At 39.2% G+C, this 23,526-nt stretch overlaps 3 protein-coding genes across 4 annotated transcripts; 2 read left to right on the forward strand and 1 right to left on the reverse strand.

Annotated features, from left to right (window-relative positions):
* Positions 1 to 1,036: 1,036 nt before the first annotated feature.
* Positions 1,037 to 3,445, reverse strand: LOC125501830. The gene is made up of 2 exons (XM_048658871.1): positions 2,074 to 3,445; positions 1,037 to 1,898 (listed from the first exon to the last, which is right to left on the reverse strand). The coding sequence occupies exons 1-2, from the start codon at positions 2,387 to 2,389 to the stop codon at positions 1,780 to 1,782; spliced, it is 435 nt and encodes a 144-aa protein (XP_048514828.1). The 5' UTR covers positions 2,390 to 3,445; the 3' UTR covers positions 1,037 to 1,779.
* Positions 3,446 to 8,320: 4,875 nt separating this feature from the next.
* LOC125501915 lies at positions 8,321 to 12,465 on the forward strand. 2 transcript variants are annotated; one of them, XM_048659064.1, is made up of 4 exons: positions 8,321 to 11,448; positions 11,569 to 11,676; positions 11,746 to 12,012; positions 12,108 to 12,465. In XM_048659064.1, exons 1-4 carry the CDS (start codon positions 11,242 to 11,244, stop codon positions 12,123 to 12,125), a joined length of 600 nt encoding a protein of 199 aa, XP_048515021.1. In that variant the 5' UTR covers positions 8,321 to 11,241; the 3' UTR covers positions 12,126 to 12,465. The 2 variants fall into 2 exon arrangements, with proteins under 2 accessions (XP_048515021.1, XP_048515020.1); XM_048659063.1 differs by having other exon boundaries at positions 11,746 to 12,465.
* A 3,644-nt stretch (positions 12,466 to 16,109) lies between these two features.
* LOC125501742 lies at positions 16,110 to 21,303 on the forward strand. Its single transcript, XM_048658338.1, has 4 exons — positions 16,110 to 17,597; positions 19,255 to 19,970; positions 20,157 to 20,460; positions 20,518 to 21,303. The coding sequence occupies exons 1-4, from the start codon at positions 16,110 to 16,112 to the stop codon at positions 21,301 to 21,303; spliced, it is 3,294 nt and encodes a 1,097-aa protein (XP_048514295.1).
* The last annotated feature ends 2,223 nt before the right edge of the window (positions 21,304 to 23,526 follow it).

A 23,526-nucleotide genomic window follows, 5' to 3' on the forward strand; every position in this document is an offset into this window, starting at 1 on the left:
ATCAACCTGAATGGCACTAACATCCAGGACGAGGAAGAAGATGTGTTGGTTCAACAGGTATCAGGTATATGCAAGAATCTTTGAACAATTTTTCTATTATCACTCATACGAACTATAGTTACATATAAACAAAAAAACACAAATTTTAATTACACTTGTACGATTTTTTGAGCTCCAAATATTGTTATCTTTTTTTCTACTTTATTGTAAGTGGTCAACTTATGTACATCGTTATGAGTCTGGCAAAAGAGATATTCAAGGTTCATATAAAAAATACCCAGTCGGCAGCTGATGCACTCAATTTTTCTGTCAACACTCTTATGTCATCGCCTACAGTTGACACTCCGCAGACTTGCCATTCGGCATCCTTGTCGTTGACTATAATAACCATACAATAAGCATATAGAAATCGAACCTACTTTCAATCAACAACCATAAGAAATGAAAACTTTTGTCAGATATCAGTGCTCAGCTACAATATCACTCAACGGAACAATGTGCTATTAAATTTAAATATCGGAAAAATCTTATTGTTAGTACGTCCAAAAAAAGGCAATAGAAAATGACATGGCAGGTGTGAAAATACGCAGCATAACTGCCTAACCTGTCAGGTTTGAGTCTGATTAATTTATGTCAGGTGAGAAACAATTAATTTTAACTTCAATTTAGCATTCAGTAATGAAACTTTAATCAAACTAATGTAATAAAGTGCACAAACCGCTAATCGCGTATAAAACGTGTATTAGCAGACGATTCAGTGACCTGCATTTATGCGTGGTCGATTGTGATCGATTGACGTCGATATGTGCGTTTACAGCCCTGCCAACGGGTATTCGGTGAACCCGGTACTAATGTAAATCAGCTGTCGTATTGTTATAGAATGAAGTGTCGGTTACCGCGTTAAACTTTTGTTGACCAATTGAAGTGGTTCCTAGTTCAAAATGGTTGTTTTAGTCTTCTCTAGGGGCTAAACTCCGGTTATTGGGATCTGTGAAGTATAAATATGAAATTCTTCAATTATTTCACAGGGTAAATAGGTTCCTATGATTTTCTTTCGAATTATGCAAAATCCAAAGTTCAGCCATTTCATTCCGATTTCCTCTAAGGATCTTCCATATTGCATTCAGATTGCTTCCGCCGTTTTAGAGAATACACCTTTCAAAAATTTGATGTCATTTCCCCACAAGAGTCATATCAAGTCGCCATTATGTGGGGGAAAAACGTTGAATTTTTGAAAGGTGTATTCTCTAAACAGATAAATCAATAGGATGAATTAACAGACTGGAAGAACAGAAACTCGGACCTAAAAAAAAAATGACAACTGTATCGGAAATTCATATTACTTAATAATGAATAAGGATGAATATTGACTCATCTCTTCGTATGGAAATAATTAATCTATCGTGAGATTCGTTTATTCAGTAGTATTTCAGGTAGCATAGAAACTTGATATTTTTTGCGTGATCCGATTTCTAGCGGGGGCACGAAGATTGCAGAGGCTCGCCCTTGGGTTAGAAAGAGAGAGGGTATCCTGTTACTAGTTCCTTCTCTGTACATTTTCTGGGTAAATGGCTCTCTCTCTGAAGTGGATGTGTTGAATTCAGCGACGGTGGTTGGTCAGCGTTCGAACTAAAGCCCAGTGCACACGACGCTTGTTTTGCTGTTGAATTGCTTGCGAGGACCCAGGATGGCTACTCTGCTGGCTGCGCGGCGAGAAAGTGACGTCACTGCTGGCTCCGAAGCGTGCTCGCGTGCTAGTTTTCGGTGATAGATCGTGTGCTATTTTCTTTGATGGCTTGCTTGTGAGATTGAATGGCAGCTTTCCATTGTAAACATTTCTGGTGTATCCCTGTGCCCGGATTGGCCGCTTACAACAGGAATGTTTACACTGTGTGATACTGGTAAAGTGAAAAGATCATTAGTATATTGTGCACCTAGGGCGTAAAGTGGTCTTTTTTAGACCGAGTGTAGAGTTTGCAGTACGAGTCAGAGGCGAGCTAGCACGAGTCAAAGGCGAGTGCAGCCAGCCGAAGACGAGTACTGCAACCACACGAAGTAAAAAAGCCCACTTACAAGGAGACGGCATAGGTTGGATGTCGCGAATCGGGTTCTTCTTTCGCGTGGTGAAAGCTGGAGACCTCCGAAGCAACGTAGTTTTTGTCTTGATCCAATGGGCCTTAGTTCCTGAGATATCGCGATTTGAAAATTTGGGAATTATGGGCGGAGCCAAGCCGGTTCCGACTGGTGGGTACACTACATTGAGCGTTATATGCCTAAACAAGAGCGGTTGTAGCCCATACGGCAAAACGACGGACTGGTACGCTGAAAGTTTATGGTTCGCGACCCGTACTTTTTTTTTTTTTAATGCATTTTTTTTTTTTTTTTCCATCTCTGATGAGATTTTGCATGTGCAGATAAATAAGAAAATTCGAAAATATGTATTACTAGTTTTATTTATCCATTATATTAAAATATTAAATCTAATAATGAAGTCAAAATTACATAGCAAAATAACATTGTACAACAAATAATCAATCTTTCAATCACGTCACAATAACAAAGCAAAATAATATGGTCTGATAAAATAAATAATTAATCTAATTTACACTTGTAAATTTCGTGGCGGGTAATCATTCTGATTCTTCTTCTATCAGATAGGTAGGTTTACAAATTGGAGGGTGAAAAACATCGTAAAAACAAGGGAAGCAAAGAGGCTTACGACACCACGAACATACGATGAACGCAATACCATCGCAACCACATTTAACCTTGCGCATTCTATCAGGAAAGCAAATTTCATTTACATTCTGAAAAACTGTTCTATTCGACGTTAATTTGGCTGCAAACCACGTATACTGTAGCATATCCTCAAATATCGGCGCCAGCAATTGATAGTGTATTAAAGAATGTATTTTGAGTGCATCGTCTCTGCTATTTATCTGGCGATTTTCTTTTAATGAATGCGTTCTATTTTGGAGTCGTTTAATAAAATTTTTCACCTGCCGGTAGAAATAAACATCGCACGGTTGACAATAAGGTGTACAACCTGGCTGAATAATTTTTAATTGGCAGGTCGGATCGTTGTTCTCATCAACGAAGGTCGAGTCAAACGTGGAAGAATTGATTTGACCTCCCCACGAATCAATTATTAGGAGAAAATCCTAAACATGTAAATACCCGGAATATCGCATACCCTTTCCCACCTGCAGGGTTTTCTATAACACGTAAATACCCGGAATATCGCATACCCTGTCCCACCTGATTTTTCTATGGAACAAAGTATTTCATGTATATTATTTACCTGCACATGCAAAATCTCATCAGAGATGAAAAAAAAAAAAAAAAATGCATTAAAAAAAAAAAAAAGTACGGGGACGCGAACCATAAACTTTCAGCGTACCAGTCCGTCGTTTTGCCGTATGGGCTACAACCGCTCTTGTTTAGGCATACAACGCTCAATGTAGTGTACCCACCAGTCGGAACCGGCTTGGCTCCGCCCATAATTCCCAAATTTTCAAATCGCGATATCTCAGGAACTAAGGCCCATTGGATCAAAAGACAAAAACTACGTTGCTTTACGTTGATACGTAAATCGGGCCTCCTACGAGAAATTTTTTGACTACTGATTTTAAAGTGGAACTCTGCGAGATTTTTTCTTGGCAAAAGTCGCAATAATATCTTTGAAATTCAACTCGCTACAAATTTTATGCTCGATCGACATCGCAGCTAAACCATTTAGTCGATCTTGGCACATAGTAGATCGGAAGTAAGTTTTTATGAGCTTTAGCTTTTTACTAGCAAGGAGACGGCATAAGTTGGATGTCGCGAATCGGGTTCTTCTTTCGCGTGATGGAAGCTGGAGACCTCCGAATCAACGTCGTTTTTGATGTTTGATCCAATGGGCCTTAGTTCCTGAGATATCGCGATTTGAAAATTTGGGAATTTTGGGCGGAGCCATGCCGATTTCGGCTGGCGCGTAGACTACATTGAGCGTTATTTGCTGAAACAAGAGCGGTCATAGCCCATACAATAAGACGACGGACTGGAATGCTGAGAGTTTATGATTCGCGTCCCCAAGGTTCATCTTTTTTTTTGATACATTTTTTTTTTTTTCTTTTCTTTCATAATCTCTGATGAGATTTTGCATGTGCAGGTAGATAATATACATGCAATACTTGTCTTTGTTCCATTGAAAAATCAGGTAGGAAAGGGTATGCAATATTCCGGGTATTTACGTGTTATAGAAGAATCAGAATGATTATCCGCCGCGAAATTTGCAAGCGTGAATTAGATTACTTATTTATTTTATCAGACCATATTATTTTGCTTTGTTATTGTGACGTGATTGAAAGATTAATTATTTGTTGTAAAATGTTATTTTGCTATGTAATTGTGACTTCATTATTGGATTTAATATTTCAATATAATGGATAAGTAAAACTAGAAATACATATTTTCGAATCTTTTTATTTACATGCACATGCAAAATCTCATCAGAGATTATGAAAGAAAAGAAAAAAAAAAAAATGTACCAAAAAAAAAGATGAACCTTGTTAGTTTATGTTGACGATATCATAATCCCCGCACCGGATGATAAAACGGCTTTAGGGTATTTTAAAATAGTGTTGGACGTAGCGAGCAAGCATGGTTTAGTATTTGAGTGGCATAAGTGCTCTTTCTTACAAACAAAGGTAGAATGTCTTGGTCATATTGTGGAAGGTGGCTCCGTTTATCCGTCAAAGCACAAGACGAAGGCAGTGATGAAATTCCCAGATCCTGAAAATCTTAAGCAAGTTCAGAGTTTTCTCGGGCTAACCGGATACTTCCGAAAATGCATACCACGATATTCTAACATTGCAAGGCCGCTGACTAATTTAACAAGAGCAAATGTGGCGTTTGAGTGGGGTGCAAAAGAGGCGGTCACATTTGAGCAACTAAAAGCGACCTTGAGCAACGAGCCTGTCTTGCGATTGTATAGCGTAACGGTGGAAACAGAGCTCCATACGGATGCTCTTCATTTATGGCTATGGAGCGATTCTGTTGCAAAAAGATAGTGAAGACGGGAAGATGCATCCAGTATATTACACGATCGGAAGAACTTCAAAAGCAGAAGAGCGTTATAGTAATTATGAATTGGAGGTACTTGCAATAATTGAATCGCTGCGAAAATTTAGAGTGTATTTGTGAGGCATAGAATTTAAGATCGTCACGGATTGTCAAGCGTTTGTAATGACAATGTGTAAGAGAGATCTGTGTGTGCGTGTAGCTAGATGGGCGCTACTACTCGAGGAATTTCAATACACCATCGAGCATCGTCCGGGCAAAAACATGTCGCATGTTGATGCGCTAAGTCGTTTCCACCTTCCTTCGAGTTTGTTGATAGACGAGTGCGAACGTAGTTTGATTGCCCGACTACGAAGGGCGCAGCAAGACGAAAAAGACGTGAAAAAAATTATTGAACTTGTAGAAAATCAGCAGGTCTCAGATTTTGCAGTTAAGAACTTTTATTTAAACGTTGCGAAGGTGACCCGCGCATGGTAGTTCCGAGGGCAATGCAGTGGCAGGTTATCAAGCGGGTAGAAAGTGTTACGAAACTGCATTAGTTGCATTTTGTCTGAACGAAAACACGGTAAACAAGAAGGCCTCCTGACTTCTATTGACAAAGGAGATGTACCGTTAGACACATACCACATTGATCACACAGGTCCTCTACCCTCAGCAAGTAAAAAGTATTGTTATATTTTTGTCGTTATAGACGCATTTGCAAAGTTTGTTTGGCTATATGCAACAAGGATGACCAAAGCGGCATAAGTGCTTGATCGGCTACGTAGGCAAGCAGTGATTTTCGGTAATCCTCGAAGAATAGTATCAGATAGAGGATCGGCCTTTACATCGAACGATTTAGCGAATTACTGTAAGGAGGAAGATATACTAGAGAATACGTTAATAACCACTGGCTTACCACGAGCAAACGGCCAAGTTGAGCGCGTTAATCGTACCCTCGAGCCATTGTTGTCAAAACTAGCGGCACCAAAAAAAGAAGAGTGGTATAGATATCTAAGTATTGCGCAACAATATCTAAATGCAACGCCGAGTCGTAGTACTAATACATCACCGTTTACTCTGTTGGTGGGCACGTGTATGAGAATAACTACTGATTTAGCGATAAAAGAGATGGTAGAAAGCGAATGGGCAGCGATGTTCCAGAAAGATCGCGACGAAATAAGAGAGTAAGCAAAAGAAAAAATCGCTAAAGTACAAGACGAGAATAGAAAAGGGTTTAATAAAAAAAGGAAACCTGCGACGCACTATAAGGCTGATGACTTAGTAGCTATAAAGAGAACCCAGATTGCACCAGGATTGAAATTAGCCGCTAAGTATCTGGGTCCATACCAAATCATTAGAGTTTTGAGGAACGGTCGATATACGGTTGAAAAGGTAGGTGAGCATGAGGGTCCGAAGCAGCGACAACAACGGCAGAATTTATGAAAACATGGCATTGCTATGACAGTAGCATTAATTCTTTAAGTGACGAGGACGTGTGAGGCCAAACGTCGAAACAGGATGGCCGAGTGTGGGATTCCGAAAGGGAATGTAACTCGGTATGAGTGTATGTGTGAGTTGATTGTATGAGTAGATGTGTTTCGTAGGTCTAAGGTATGGATGAGTAAGGTCAGTCGAAGACGAGTTGTCGCAAAGACGAGACAAGTAAAAATATACACTTTGAAATAATAAAATGACGAGTCTGATTTCCGCCCTCACCCACACGATTCCGAAACCATAAACGAAAGACTACATTATTGTACTCTAAATTTTTATTATCTCTTGTTAAAGTGCTTCTGCAGTTTTCGCAATGGAATTTCAGTAAGAACTTAAAAGCTAAATACCCCACAACATATTTTGTGGAACATAATTCAAGCGTCGCTTGCGTTGCCAGAGAAGCTGGCTGAACGATTGGGTTCATGCCCACACCGGACCGATTATCCTCGTTGTTTGCCTCACCTTCGATGTCATCTGTAGCAGTTGTGTTTGATTGTTGTTCCTCAATGTCTGAATTTACTTCGACGCTATTTTGACTAGTCTGTTCGTTCAGTTTGTTCGTAATGTCTTCAACAGCGGTTCCTTTGATCGCCAGCAAAACTTCGGCGCCATCAATTTCACAGTTCGTACCTGACGGTGGCTTCATTAAATTGACCGTCATCGAATTCTGCAAATTCCTGCGGATTTACATCGCGGAGGGATTATCATTATGTCCCAAACGAATTCTCAGAACCGCAAACAGATTTCCAATCGTATCTTGATTGAGTCGAGCAACCGTCAAGAACAATGTGTCCTTCCCCTTGATTTCTTCCCAAAGCATAAGAATACCTCTGATGGTCAATATTAATCCACCAAAGCAGGATGGTGAGGTATTGCTAGTCCAAAGTTTCCAATTTTCTATCCAAGTTAAAGCGCCTTCTAAGTACTGTTGCACCTGGGGACGTCTGAATGATAAGGCGCATCTTGGGATTGGGATCATTCGTATAGCGGCTATTAAAACAGTCGAAAAGGTCGTTCATTTTTTTAACAAAATTAGCCGTCGCCACGCAATTCGGGTCTACCAGTTGACCCGTGAGTTTGCCGGTGTACGTTATAGTATAAAAGCTGATTTTTACATATAATACTTGAGTAATAAATAAATGATGTTTCCTCATTTGCCAGACATTTTTGATACTTCCAACTCCTTGCCAGACAAGCATGTAGGGTAGCTGTAAGAGCGAGCGCGAGGCAGTATACATGGGTGGGTGCGAGTGAGATGGCAAGTCAAGTCTACCGCGATCCCGAATGTATACAGATAGTCCATTGAGATGTTACATTTTTTATGCCCTACTTTGCGTTTTTCAGAAGACGCAAGTATTATATATAAAAATCAGCTTTTATACTATAACGTAAGTGAAATTATAATTTCATGAACATTAAGGGTGTCTGGCAAGGGGTTGCCAGGATGTTAAGTGTCTGGCAATGGATAATGTGATTTTCAATAATATTCTGAAGATAATACCAAAAAATCGCACTTTATTATTTGACGAAATTAGATCGGTATTTTACACACCTTTAGTACCGTTTACCTGCCAAAGCCAGGGTAACCCAAACTTCATAATGGTCCATCGTTCTTACCTGTATTGAGAGCATTCGCTGACCCACTGTCAGCTTTTATAAAATAACGAAGGTCTGGGGTTCACGGGCTCTTACTCTACAAGTGATGAACCCAGCGAATGTGCATCTCCATAAAATCGTAGGAATAGTTGGGAAGAAACCAAACTTGTGACATTAAATTTATTTCAGTGTTATTTTCTCATAATAATAATCAATATAATAATAATGATAGTAATAATATTTATTATAACTCATCGATCGAAAAACAAATCAATTTATTATAAATTATCGAAGAAGGCCAGTTAAATAAGCTCACGCATTCATACCTCATTCATACATAAATAAATAAAATAAAAACCGTCGCAGGTAAGTCATATAACCCTTTGTCCTTATAAAGAAAAAGATCGACTGGGCATTGATATAAAATTGTATAAATAAAATAATCGTGTCTCTTGGGGATGTTACTCCTTGTTAAACTCCTTTCGTTACCTTACAGTTTCGTTCTACTTTTCAGGCACGTAGATCGAATTTGAATGGAGACTCCAGTATTAAGTATTTTTTGACCTTTCGATGGTCATAACTGTCGTTGTGGTTTTTTGCTCGATATTCGAAAATGAGTCATCAGACGCGGAATACTCCAAGCTTTCGAACCTTTTTTGAATTTCTGCTCTATCATTTTTTTCTTCGTAGTTATAAACCTCCAAACTGAGGGTTCTAACCTTTACGGCCCGACAGTAGTACGTTGAACGACGTGAAAACAGCCGCTAGTCGAGTGGGTAAGCACTGCATTGTAACAGCTGTTTTTGTAGTCAACTCAGGGGAGTTATAAGTACTATATTAATTAATGTATCCTTGTAGGGCCGCACCTGAATACTCGCTCATGTCAGTGAAAAGTTGTTAGCATCACTTTTGTCATAGCTAGGTTACCGCTACAGAAGCGCATAGTCACTAAAGGTTTTTTCTTCTGTAGTACAGAATTCAATTCGATACCAACAAGAACACGCTCCTCAATACTAATAAAAACATGAACGGATAAGCATTACTAGAATACTTGCCTTACGTACTTGTCAATAAAAACTGATAAGGGAACGTTCAACTCCAATTACAACCTATTGACATAATTTATTCATACATGAAGAACGATTACAACAAAGAGCTGCCTCAAGCTATCTGATAATCCACACCTATAAAACAGCTAGAAGAGAGGCACGATAAACAAATAAAAAATAACAGCCCCTGTCCTTAAAGCGCCCATGTTAAGACCTAATATTTAAGTATCCACCCACTGACTCACCTCCGATGGTTTGGCCGATTGAAATATCTGCGATGCCTGCACAGAAATTGCAATACATTTGTCTCGTTGGACCTGCTTATCATGCAGAGAAGTTTGTGTGGACATATACTTTCAGGCTGCCACGAATCCAGCGAAAAAATAAAACCTATTGAGATGTAGTTAGCTACTTGGTTCGTAACAATATATCATTACTTGATGTTTATTCTGTCAGTGCAAAGCAAACGCAAAGTCTATCAATAGTTGATTTGAGTTTCTTCAAGTCCCGTAATGAGCGACAACAATCACAGCTAAGGAATAGTCCTGAAAAACGAAGGAAGAAGAGAAGAAATAGGATGAAGCAATGCTCACCAGGGTCTGAACATCATCATTAATAGTTTCGTAGAATTTTTTTTTTTTATCGGAAACGAATGACTGTTATCGAGAAATCGCCTGTTTTACAATGTTGTGTTGAGACTTTACTTTGCGCAACTTCTCCGCCGATTCATCTTTGAAGCCACCGTAGAAGGCTGTACAGCCTACGTTGTAACACCATTCCACCGATTGTAATTTGCCAGCTCATTTGGGAATAGCAAATCTTACTCGGAATCCGTTGACCTGCCAGCCCTGTAATAATATGATTATTAACAATAAAAATAAACATATAATAATAACACCGATAATATGAATATAATAATAATGATCATAAAAAAAACATAATAACAAAAAAAACAAAAAATATAATATTATCAACAATAATAATAGCAATAGTAGTAATAATAATGATAAAAAGAATAATGATAGTAAGATTATACAACAAATTCATGTAGCTTACCCTCTACAAAAAGTGAAGAGGAATGTAGAAGAGCCCAACACAACCAAGAATAGTAGAAAACAATGCCGTCGAAGAAACGACTCTTCCTACGTCATTTTCGAACAATTTCTCGACACAGAGTCTGACAACAATCCTTAATAAAATTCCATTGTTGAAATTGTTTGCGGAATTTTCTTAATTTTCCGAAAGCGTTAAATGTAGATGACAGCGTTCACAAACATAGCGGAGCGCGGGAGTACGAAACGATTAGGAATAAGATCCCGCTCTATCGAAATTCAATATATCATGGTTCACTCAACGACGGATTAATTTCGTAACTGAGGTTACAGCGTGCATTTTAAGATTACGTTGTTTTTGATGAAGTTTTAATAAATTTCAGAGTTAGAGTCGTAATAGTATAACCCACAAGCTATAAATCGTGACAAGTGCATCTGCATTAGTAAGGGATCAGCTTAGCTAGGTCACGTGCGTATTATTTAATAATTAGGTGTGGTAGGATAGATAAGTTAGTTGGGTTAGGACGTCTTCTATCTCCAGAAATCTCACGATTTTCGAAAAGGCTGCTCTGAGCGCCATAATCTGCTGCTGACACAATCATATTAGTTGTTGCTTTGCATACAACACTACTGCTTTACGCAGATATGTTAGAGTAATATGTATTCATCGTACTCTGTATAATGTATAGATATATGTATGCTTATTGTCGAATATTTATCGTCAACTGCTTGTGCGCCCTCTATATGTCGCTCATGTACCACGCGTCTCCTACTGTCAGAGTTAGTGTCCTCGCAACCGCCAAGTACGACGGTTTGCTTGATTGTATTTTTCCTTTTATATTTCATTAAACGTTATTATATAATTAAACCTATGTTTATTTATTATATAACCTTATTAAGATAATTTTCTGCTTTACGCGCAATACCAAGAGATAGTGGCCTTCAAACTAATAGAACGATTAGCATATTTGCAATCATGATCGGTACGCAGATACCAGTTGTTAATGACGGGTTCATTGAATGTCATCCAATCTGGCGAATGGCTATATGATGATCATATAGATCATTTCTCATTGTTTCTGAAAAACTCCACAGAATATGCACCCCAGGAGACATGGCGGGTACAGATGGCAGATACGATAGAACCTGTTTCGCCTACCGTCAAGCACGTTCAAATTTTGCACAGTGGCACGCACGGAGGGCAACACTGGGTCTGTAGTTACTATGACACAAAATCGATATTCATATATGATTCTTTGAATTCAAAGGTGCTCCACAGGGACCACGAAACATATCTAAGGGCGTTGTTTTCTTTTTACAACTTCTCTTAGAATACTTTACAATTTCCTACGGTTCAGCGGCAGCCTAATGGGTCTGATTGTGGGGTATTTGGGATTGTTGTTGCTATTTCGCTTATAAATGGGAAAAAACCTGACCAGGTAACGTATCACGCAACCCTTATGCGGGCACTCTTGTTGAAACTATTCAAACATAATGTAATCCAACAGTTTCCATGCGTGGAAGAAATAAATAGCGCTTCTGCAGTGAGAGGCATTTCTTCTCCTAAGCCTCAAATGCGACGTGAAAAAATACAAACTAAAAATTCACCCCCGCAAACCAAAAAGCATCGCACCTCAAGTTGCAACCGATTGACAAATGAGGTTAGCCAAAATAAAAACCTGCGGGAAAATTCGCAAAACGGCGCAAAAAAAGGACGTGCTGAAGTTCCCAACCAATCAGCAAAAGAAGTCAACAAACGGACTGAATCGTTATCGGTAACTGTTTTTCCCGTTTTCAATCATGATGACAATCAGGTAGTCAATGATGCGACTTGTCTCACAACACAAGTTTCTTCTGTTTATAAAAACAGAGGGTGTATATCTCTTGAAAATCGAAAGAGCGCGTTTCGCCCCACACCGCATTTGGATACTACATCCAAAGACATAATAACATCAGGTTGGTGGTTGACTGACCTGCACATGGATCATTTTAGTCATATCGTCAAAAAATGTTCGTCATATTGTAGGATAAATATAGAATTAATCCCTATCGTAAGTGTAATGTAAGTGTAATGTAAGTGTAATGTAAGTGTAATGTAAGTGTATGTCGAGGATCGCTAATCCTCAGCGTATGACCCGATGGTCAGTTGACTGCCGAACGACGTCCATACCTGTCCATGTTAAAATAAAATAAATCTTGGGAACCTTATAGACAAATTATTTATTTAACAAACACCACAATATTCACCCCAAGAAACGTGGCGAGTTCAAATGCCGGACACAATTAAGCCGGTTTCATCGAACGAAAAGCATGTGCAAATATTGCATAGCGGTAATACAGGAACAGACGGGCACTGAGTATGCAGTTATTTCAATGGTAAATCACTCCACATGTACGATTCGTTAAACAGGAAGACTCTTCATGAGCACCATGAGACATACTTGAAAAAACTGTTTCCCTTCTATCAGTTTCAAAGCAAACGTATCAAATTCCCTCAAGTCCAACAGCAACCAAACGGATCTGACTGTGGAGTCTTTGCTATCGCATTCGCAATATCGCTCATTAATGGTCGTAACCCATCGAACGAAAAGTACGATATTTCTTTGATACGAACATATTTGCTAAGAATATTCGAAAGCAATGTCAGAGAAAATTTTCCACGTGTTAGCGTGAAAAAGAATGTTACGTCGAAAAATACTGGTTTTCCTAAGAAACGTCCGGTACCTAGCGAATATATTGGGAAACAATGTTCGGAACCCAAGAAGAAGAGAACTATGTCAGGCGAGGTAACACAGGTCGAAACTCTTCCACTGTTACGGACAATGTCCCGTCCATCGCGCGCGGATGTGAGTAATAATGATGAAAGTGATGATAATAATACTGATGATGATAATATTAATAACAACAATGATATTAATGGTGATGATGATAACAAGTTACGGCTATCATTATACAAAGATATAATACTTACAGACAAGCCGCTGGCGGAACCACACGAAAGTAATAGATTTGGAAATATATTGTCGGTTGGGGATGATCGGTCTCATGATCGTCATGAACAAATCATCCCTCATGAGCGTGTGTCAGACGTTGAAAACCGTCGAGAACGAAATAGAAAATGTTATCATTTGAATAATGAAAAAAAGCGAGCTTGGAAGCGAGAACTTTACCGCTTGGATATGAAAAGACAGCGGGCTCGAAGGCGAGAACTTTATCTCTTGAACAATGAAAAACACCACGCCACACGAAATAACAGATATTTGATCGACGTTAATCATCAGCGAACTCGACATCGCAAACTTTATTCGTTGAATCTAGAAAAATCACGTGGACAGTTCCGTAAGCGGTATGCTGCTCGAGTGGAAAGAGAACGGGCGCGACTGCGAGCAAGTTATTTACGCCGTCGTAATCTGAAGTTGCAGTACAATGAATTATATTATACAAAAACCGAGAGGAATGATATTGCGAGGCAAAAAATGAGTGCTGCTAGCCGAATCCTCACAAAATATCGACATTTCCATGCGGCAAACACCATAGCAGTGGGGCAATCAAAAGAAAAATATGTAGCAAAGATTCTGTCAAAAATGAGTGATAAACAATGCAAAACTAAGAACAGATTGAAAGCGGAATCTATCATAAACTGGTGTCTTCATGAGCGGGAATGTAACGTTATTATATTAAAAAAGAAATTACAGACCGTTAAAAAGCAGGCGCAAATCTTTTCAACAAAGGCTGCTCAATGTCTTGATCACAGTATCGAGGATAAAATAGGTGCTCTATGCGGTTCATCAAAATATATTGCTTCCGGTGAGCCCTATTTTGCGGAAGCTGCATACTTAAATGTTCAATTATCAGATCCAATTATAATCAATAGAACGGGGCAAGCAGTAAACATTTTGCCATTGGTTGATGCAGAGAGAACAGTAAAAGGCCTGAAAAAAAGTTGGCTTTGCGGTAACACGTGTAAAACCAAAGATATTCATCAACTGAATAAGTATGTTAGCTTGCTGCAAATTATATCGATGTGCACGTTGAAAAATTTCCATAAATTCATTATGCGAATGGATTGTACTGTAAAACATACAGACGGTAAGCTAGGTCATTTACAAGTGTGTTACATGGATGACTCCATCTGCAAATCAATTTTCCTACCGTTCAGATATTAGCACCACATTTTCCATCGGTGCGGTACATACAGTGATTAATATGCGAATCATTAAACTGTTCTGAGAAAATCATTTCCACAGACAGAGCTCTGAATGACGAAGACGTAGGGAAAAGTGAAAGAAATGTCAGAGCTGGCCCAACAGAAAGCTGATACGATCGCAAGTGATGTCACACAAGAATTAGATCTCAACGAAGAAAGTATAAAATCCAAGTACGTGATCGCGTTTAAAACATTAACAAAGCGATTGTGACGGGAGGGTAACCGAGTGGAGCTACTGTATGGTACCCGCCATATACTGATACTTAAAACACACAAAAACCTATAATCGGGAATATCCCGAACTTTGGGTCCGTCACTTGTCGAACTCGAACTGGGCCCACGAACAGTTTACAAACACAAGGTCAGAAAAAGAGAAAAAGCAAAATGAAATGTGACAACCAAATTAACCGGTAGAAACTAGATAAGAGAAGAAAAACCAAACAGATACAAATGATATAACGAATGAAATAAAACTAAATAATCGTGGAGCTATAAAACAAGGTTCCTTATTACGGCTGCCCACGGCCTAGCGAGCCGAATAATCCTTCGAGTTTTTTGATAAACGTAAAGTTACAATAGGGCAAATTCAAATAACAATTTGGAGAGAGATAAGCACAGTAGAGATTTGCTGTGTACGTTACGCATCCGATGGTGGTCACTGAAGGTAGAAACTGACCCTGGTGATGATCTGGTGCTGATGCGTTCCGCAGCTGTTTCACTACCCCACTGAGTTCAATGCTAAATTAACTCTTAGTTTAACCCGTCGTAGGACGGGTGCACAGTTTTAATTTATAAAATTGTCTAATATATTAATTTCTAAATGAGTCCGCTTCAGGCAGTATTTTAAGACTTTCGTCACCCGTTACTATCTCAGATCCCTCACTTTACCAACGTTAATGCGCCTCGCGATTTACCAAACGGGCAGAGAGTCGGGAATAATTCTAACGAAACACGGAGCACTATAAGGCAAACTTTAAGACTTTTGATGTCACCTAGACTCGTTGTTAATGTTCCGGGCTTAGATCCACGCACCTCGCGATTGTTCGGATTAATGCCCCGAGAAATGCACCTTTCCACATTTCTCGGGAGGGGACGATGATTGACCAATTAACGATTGCACCTGATTCCTATAATTTTCTGGTTGGTCGCGAAACTCGTATGATCGTTGTGCTGACAGGGCAACCCCTGGTCAGTGTCCCCATGTGTCGAAGTTCGTGTGTCAAAATGATTTCAGCCGGGGAGTCAGTGCAATGTGCTGTCTCCGCTTTAATTACCCCTGTCCCCCGCCTAACGTTCAGTATTGAGGAATGGACTATTGCCTATGTAATAAGAAACCTTGTTTCCGCGTATTCCAGCCTACAAAGCGAATTATACAAAATTACGCTGACGCCGGGGCCACTGACCGGTGACGGTACTGAGGATGAGTTCGCGATAACTAAAATGACTCATAAAAGAAAGAAAATAGCAAATTTCAAGACCACGGGATAATCCCGTGGTATATGGTATGATTCGATAAATGATACAGCCGGTCCGTAACACGATTTATGGATACTCCACGGTTCGTATGTGTATCCTGTGAAAAACTTTGTTTCCAAAGAGAGGTCACGAACGTAGAGAAATTCAGGAAGCCTATGACTGGTCTACTATGGACAGACTTGATGCGACATGTCGCAGCCCGAGGTATCGATTGGATGCCAAGGCATTCCAAACTATTCAAGAATGGGCACCGTTGGAAAAAAAAATTTACCCCACAGAGAAACGGTGCAAAAAGTTAAGGGCAGAACATTTCATTTGCCCCTGCCCCTTGATGAAACTTTGAACAAAGTTTGTCGTCAAATGGATCCAATTAATCTCGACCACGAATTTTACATGCTGGTTCGTGGTATCCCAACAAAATCAAAATTGGTTTGGGAACAACCGGTCGATATGAATAAAGTGTGGGAAGCGTTAGTCTGGCTCAAAACAAATAATCCCCAGTATTCGAAGATCGAGCTGCCAGCATCAGCTGATCTTCTGCTGGCTCACATGAAAGACGTAGAATTTCAAATACAAGACAATCGAGATACAGAAATAGTTTCTGATCATGAAGACGATCCTTTAGTTGAACGAAACAAGAATCACGATGAAATAGAAGTTAACGATTGTACAGCATTACTCGCTCAGGCTTCGGCATCGGATGCGGTGTACGAACAGTTTACTGTATATACCAAGGTGTACGAAAAAAGAGAAAATGAAACGGCGACCAACCTCTATCAAATGTTGAGAATTCACGACGAGCCATTAGATAACCGTGAAAAAATGATAGATTTGCAATGTTTCCCGCACTTATATCCTTACGGTTGCAACGGACAACACGAAGATAGACCCGAACGCCTTACTCATTTCGAATTTATCGAATTGAGACTTATGTCAAAGCATTCACAATTTAGAACCGATCAACAATACCTTTTCTATCTATTGAACGATGCTAATAACAACAGGCAATTGAACAGTGGTATTTATTACAAATTAGATATTATTAATCCAAGAGAGCGATTCACCGCAGCAAGTTATTTAAGTAAGCTTTCAAAAAAAGAGTTGGAAGGAAATTTAAATGCTACATTTGCAAGACTGCGTAACGCAGAGCAATATCGGAGTCAGCCAAGAAATGGCGTATCCTGCATAACATATAATTACGGAGCAGCGGCATGGTTCCTCACATTAAGTCCAAGCAAATGGTTGTGGTCGGATATGACAGAATATCTACGCAAAGTCGGTGGCTCCTGCACCGCAAAGATGTCACCTAGTCACTTGGTGGCCTCTGATCCAGTGTCCGCATCTAGATTTATTGACAATCAGTTCAAGGCAATGCTCGATTTCATATGTTCTCCTGATAATCCCATTGGAGAAGTAACACATTTCTTTTGGAGGCGACAATACCAAGGTAGAGGGATGCAGCATTTTCATTTAATGAACTGGATCAAAGATGCTCCGATTCTTGAAACATCTTCCAATCAAGAGGTAGCAGACTTTATTCTTAAATATGCTACTTGCAGAATACCGTCTAAAGATGTTTTACCAAACTTCTATCGTCGTGTTAACACACATCAACGGCATACCCATAATTCCTATTGCTTGCGAAGTAAAGCGAACAAACATGGGAAATCTGGAAAAGTGTGTCGTTTCGGGTTTTCTCGACCAATCACGAATAATTTCGTTATGCGATAAGTAGCCATTTCGATTGGTGGTAAACGAAAGCTCAAATCTAAAAGCAGATTATACGACCTGCCCCGCTCCGAAAAGGAAGCTGTTACGTCCGATCGGTTGGTTGGAAGGGATCGTTCGCAAACAGGAGTTTGTCTCGATTTTTTGGGTTCAAGTGCGAGCACTTTTCACCTGGGACTTGAGACCAGTGCAAAGTTGGAAACAGATGTGGTTTAACAATAACACGGGAAATTTGAGGATGACCTTTTTTTTCTACTCGAAGAGGGATTTTGCAATATAGTTATTTTACAAAATTATAAATTTACGGAAAATGATTAACTCGTACGAATTACTTGATCTTTGAGATAATTACAGCTATCGTGAGCGAGTTTGCTTTCACAGACTTTTCCCTTTTAAGAGTTTTCAAATTGACAAAATTTGAAAAATTAATTAATAGAAATAAGGGTGAATTTTGAATGAATAAGTGGTTATATTTCCAAAATAAAATATAAAATACAAGATTTATAAATATAAGAATACTAACTAACTGATGATCAGAGAACTCAAGTTAGAACCGGGAGTGTTGTGAATTGTGAAAATAAGAATTTGGAATGAGACGAGTATGTATGAAAATAACACTTTACTCAAATTGAGTTGGATTTAGAATAGATGGTGCGGACTGCACTGATGAACTTCCGATTCAATATTAGAGAAAACTGCACTGAAGTTAAGTTTTAAGTTGATGGTCGAGACTAAGAACTGATCGTGATTTTTGAACGTAGGTAAGACTAGAAGATTGAAGATTGAGACTAAAAACTGAAGCTTAAAACTAAACCTGAACTAAGATTTAGACTACTTCTACTCAACTACATAACTATAACTGAGAGACTGAGAGTCTAACTGAGAGTCAGTGTTTTTCGTTGAGTTGCGGTTTTTATAGTAATATTTTGAGGGCGGTGTTTTGTAAATCTCTACAATTGGTTAGAATTTTCTTTCGGGGGTTCTTCCAATCGTATGTGTTTATCTATTTTTTCCAAAATGTTTAAAATATCTTATTGGTTGGGTTTTCCTCCCACTTGGGCCTGGTTGTGCTGGGGTAGTTTTCTGGGGTACAAACACTTGAGTTTTATGGCTATCTCCGAAAAATTGTTCGGTTTTTGGAAGTTTACTATTAGCTAATGAACAAACTGGATTTTTTCACTAAATCCGAAATGGAAAATTCTTATCGAATTCGAATCATTGATTTGTGTTTTCGAACGAAGATTCTATCATGTCTTTTACGGATCTTGTATTATAAGATTGAAATTTGACTAAATTCTTTCAATTTTACAAGTGTAACGAGTGTGTGATGATGTTTTATTAACGCGGAGACAGTTTACAATTGTTCATTAGTAAGTGTTCAAAATTGGTACATAATAATTGAACTCATATACGGAGCTAACGGAATATTTCGAATTCGGAGTGGTTTACAATATAAAGAAAAGGGTCTTGGGCTGAGAATGTCCTTGTGGACCAGGGATCTGTTTAGACTACACCAGGGTTTCACGACCGACTTTTCAGATTCCACATCTGCAAGATCTCAAGTTCAAATTGTCATCTTTAGAAACTTAGTTTAGTTGAATTCTAGGGGATATTAAAAATTTTGAATTTAGGAATATTCGTGGGACGTAACGAAGCCAATATTAACAACTACAACCCGGCAATTCTTTCCACCTGGAAAGGAAATATGGACATTCAGTTCATTAGAGAAGAATCTACACTCCCGCATCCGTATGTCACTAAATACATTACTCAGCCCGAAAAAAGCAACTCAGACACAACTTTCGAAGACATGAATTCCACGAAATCTCTGTGTAGTCGTTTATGTAATTTTGCTTCACGCATGTTATATCATAGAGAATGTGGAGCTCTTAAAGCCGCAGACACTCTATTAGAAATCGCTTTGTATAGCACAGATCCGGAAACTACCATCAGGTGGATTGACGTGAAAGTAATCAGAAATAGAAAAGTCAAATCTCGTAACAAAATCGAAGCCTTGGAGGCCGATTCCACTGAAATATTTTGCGATTCGTTAGTCGATACGCATCATCCCGCACGACCAGAGGAATTGGAATCTACCAACCTCTACGATTTCGTCCAATGGTACGACACAACGAAATACGAACCCAAAGCTCAGGAGATCGAATATTATCCGACAGGCAAATCGCTGTTCTTAAAGAAGCGTAAGTATCTATGCCTTGTAAATCACTACAAAAATAACGTCAATATACAACCCGAGCGTTATTTTTATGCCTTGTTACTACTTTTTCAACCATGGAGAGATGTAGACGAACTCCGAAACGGGTGCGATATTTATGCCGAGTCATTTCAGTCGATGCAATCAAAACTTGCACAAGCACTGAAATATCACGAACGCATAACTGAACTCCAAAAAGGTATGGAATATGCGAAGGAAATGATTGAAAAACAAATCGCTGATAATGCGCGAGAGGATGATGATTCATAAAATAGCGATACTGTACCACTCAGCTGCGTACCAATCGAGGCTGAAGGTGCGATGAACGAATTCAAAGACGCTGCTAAGATGATTGAAACCGTAGACGTTTCAAAAATGATGAGCAAACTGAACATGGATCAGAAACGAGTTTTTGATCAAGTCATCGAAGTGGTGAGTTCGAATCAAACCCTACATCTTTACGTCAGTGGAGAGGGTGGAACTGGTAAGAGTTTTCTCATAAAAACCATCAGATTTTGGATTAAGCAGCATGCTAACAAAGATGCTGCAATAACCGCCCCAACTGGTATAGCAGCATTTAATGTTGACGGATTGACTGTTCATAGGCTTTTTCAATTGCCAATGTAACACGGCCGCACTACAAAATACAAACAGCTGTCGGACGCGGTTCTCAAAACCATACGGGACCAACTGAGAAACGTTGCCCTGAGAGTTTCGATGATTTCCAACGTAACGTTCATGTACATACATCTTCGATTGGTCGAAATCTTCAATACTGCAGACTGTGAAGATGGTTGGTTTCGTAATAAGCATATTCTCCTTTGCGGCGATTTGCTACAATTTCCACCTGTTCACGAGGGACCCTCGTTCACGAAATTATCGAACACCGATGTCGAAAAACTTATAGGCGCAATGGCTAGTGTAGATTTGTGGTGTAATTTATTTACATGCGATGAACTCACTATCAACATGAGACAAAAGAACGATCAAACGTATCGCGAGATATTCTCAAGAATACGCCTTGGGATTGTAACTGATTCGGACACGAAAATGTTGTCATCGAGGAAAATCACATTCAAAGCAATTGAGTTCAAAGACCGAATACGAGAACTTTGCTACTATATCAATAATTTACCCATCGACACAGTCTGTTTACTTCCTACGTGTCGCATGTGTGATGTTCTCAATGAAGCTATGTTGAGTGAAATTCAGACTGACGAGGTACAATTATTGGCTCATGATACAGTTGACAATTCACCGTACTTCAAAAAAAAGGTTCAGAAAATATTGAATACGGATGACGAAGACAGTTTTCGAACCGCAGGTCTTGCAAGAATGATTATTGTAAAAATTGATTCGAAAATAATGATAAGAAGGAACATTGATGTTACGTTAGGCCTCGTCAACGGCACTATTGGTACAATAACGGCAATATCCTGAGCTGCTGATACCGACGACGAGAAACAGTGCAGATTGTCTTAGCAGGCGTCGTACATGTTTTGGAGCGTGTTGATGTAAAATTTGAGGTGATGGAAGGCGCTTTCGTTATCCGAAGACAATTCTCTATTTGCCTCAGTTACGGTATCACACTTCATAGAAGTCAGAGCCTGAGTTTAAAGAATGCCGTGATCGATGCAGGTAATTCCGTATTTGCTTGTGGTCAAGCGTGCGTTGCTCTTTCGGGGGTAACTTCATTAGGAGGTCTGCATTTGATCAATTACGATCCTCACTCTGTATTAGCAAACGGAGCAGCCATTTTGGAATACAATGGATTAAGGAAAAAGTATCGTCCAAATCTCATACCGATACCTTTCACGTCGGTAAGAGCCCAGAAGGTGGCTGACTGCAGATGGTCGATTCCGAGGAATGTTGTCACATGTCAGATACCAGCTGAAGAAAAAACTACAGCTAAATTATGTGTTATAATAAAACATTTTCGCGATGGTCGGCTCCACAAAACCGATAGGTAGTACTGAGTAAAAGGCCCAGAGAGGCTGTGTGTTCGTTCCTTCTACTAGGGATTCTTTCGTTCTTATATTACTTAATTATTTTCTTTCTCTGTTTCTTTTTCTGTTCTTCTTTTCGCCAAGACAAAAGGATTGTTTGTTCTCTCACGTAAAAAATGGATAATCGTACATAATCAACGAGTGTTATCATTCAATGGTGTTAAATCCCTGAAATTACAACATTGTGGTAAATAAAAGGCTTACAAAACGTGGATCACGTTTCTTGTTACTTCAACGCAACGAGTCAGTGTATATTTCACTGTAGTACATTCAGGGACCATTTATCTCGTCAGAATCAAACAGACGATATTTTGAAAATGTTAATCGATGGTTATGCTCACTCAGAAGCCCCGGTAAATGTATTTCCCGCCAGGGCACTTGCGGGTAAACAGTTCACTGCGAATGAGCAGCAAGACGCGTCAAAATTTTTAACTGGTCTAATTTCTCATTGCAACAATCTCAGCATAATTGTTGAGCACCAGCTGACGATAAAACTGAACTGCAAAGATTGCGGTTACACTAATACCTCGATCGAACGGAGTAACATATTGTTACTGGCACTGCCCAAACCTTGCAAAAAACACCGAGCTTATCTGACCTAATCAATGATAAGCTCTCGCACTGGAAAACGGTTAAAGGATCATGCGGTAATTGTAAAGCGAAAGAGATGAGCGTAAAAATCGACATATCATCAGCAAACAGGTGTTTAATTATTCAGCTAATGCTATTTTCATGAGAATGGAAAAGTCACGAAAATGACTGGTTACAGTATAAAAGCAATACCTACAGAGAAAATCATGATCTGCACTGAAGTGTAACAGGTTGATAGCGCGATATTCCACCATAGCCGCAACAATAAATACAAAAAACGAACCATACAGATGCAATGGAATCGCGACTATAAGCCCTGCATGCCAGTAACTCCGCCATTGCCAGCTCCAAGTCCGGATGAGAAAGGAGGAGGGCTGCATGCAGGGTTTATAGTTACACAAATCATATATCTGGCAAAACAAAGTGCAATGCTCTAAATGAATTAGATATTCCTATTTTATTCCTCAAAGACACGCAGGGCACCCTAGATCGACCTAGGAAATCAACGACTGTGAAATCGCCACTTGATACTAGATAAGACAATCGATAACTCTACAATTCAAATATAATTGTTTATTAAAACATTACATTTTTCCACGTGTCGAACAAGTAATGAGATTATAACAAAGAGTCCAATGTAACTCACGATGGAATCGGTTCATCAAAGAGTAAGAGCGATGCGACACGAATAAAACTATATACCACCCGCACTTCAGTAACTCCGCTACTGCCGGTTCCAAGCTGAGAAAGGAGGAGTGCTGCATGCAGAGGCTTAGTTGCACGGGGTGAGTTGGGGGACCTTTACATACAGGTTGCAACTGTTATACCTGAAGTCATGCACACCTTATTGCATCAGCAATTTACGGATCGTCACAACAAATGAAATTATTCAGCTTTCCCATGAGGAACTAAAACCTCGATTCTCTTATGATTTCCGGACTCGATTTTTAGAAGGATGCAGTTTCTTTGTATTTCATACCTACTATACCGATTCATTATAACTATCACTCTCCTTTTACCCACATGCATATCGATAATAAAAGAAGTATCATTTTCTGTTTCGATA

This window comes from Athalia rosae, chromosome 7, assembly GCF_917208135.1.
Source record: "Athalia rosae chromosome 7, iyAthRosa1.1, whole genome shotgun sequence".
Classification (NCBI taxonomy): domain Eukaryota; kingdom Metazoa; phylum Arthropoda; class Insecta; order Hymenoptera; family Athaliidae; genus Athalia; species Athalia rosae.

Coding starts and splice junctions, on each gene's coding strand:
- LOC125501742 (XM_048658338.1), top strand. CDS start 16,110: ATGTCGCAGCCCGAGGTATCGATTGGATGCCAAGGCATTCCAAACTAT. Junction 19,971..20,156: donor GTAGACGAACTCCGAAACGG/GTGCGATATTTA, acceptor TGTACCACTCAG/CTGCGTACCAATCGAGGCTG. Junction 20,461..20,517: donor TTAATGTTGACGGATTGACT/GTTCATAGGCTT, acceptor AAATACAAACAG/CTGTCGGACGCGGTTCTCAA.
- LOC125501915 (XM_048659063.1), top strand. CDS start 11,242: ATGACGGGTTCATTGAATGTCATCCAATCTGGCGAATGGCTATATGAT. Junction 11,449..11,568: donor CGCACGGAGGGCAACACTGG/GTCTGTAGTTAC, acceptor AACTTCTCTTAG/AATACTTTACAATTTCCTAC. Junction 11,677..11,745: donor ATGGGAAAAAACCTGACCAG/GTAACGTATCAC, acceptor GTAATCCAACAG/TTTCCATGCGTGGAAGAAAT.
- LOC125501830 (XM_048658871.1), bottom strand. CDS start 2,389: ATGGAAAAAAAAAAAAAAAATGCATTAAAAAAAAAAAAAGTACGGGTC. Junction 1,899..2,073: donor CCAACCTATGCCGTCTCCTT/GTAAGTGGGCTT, acceptor TCACTTTACCAG/TATCACACAGTGTAAACATT.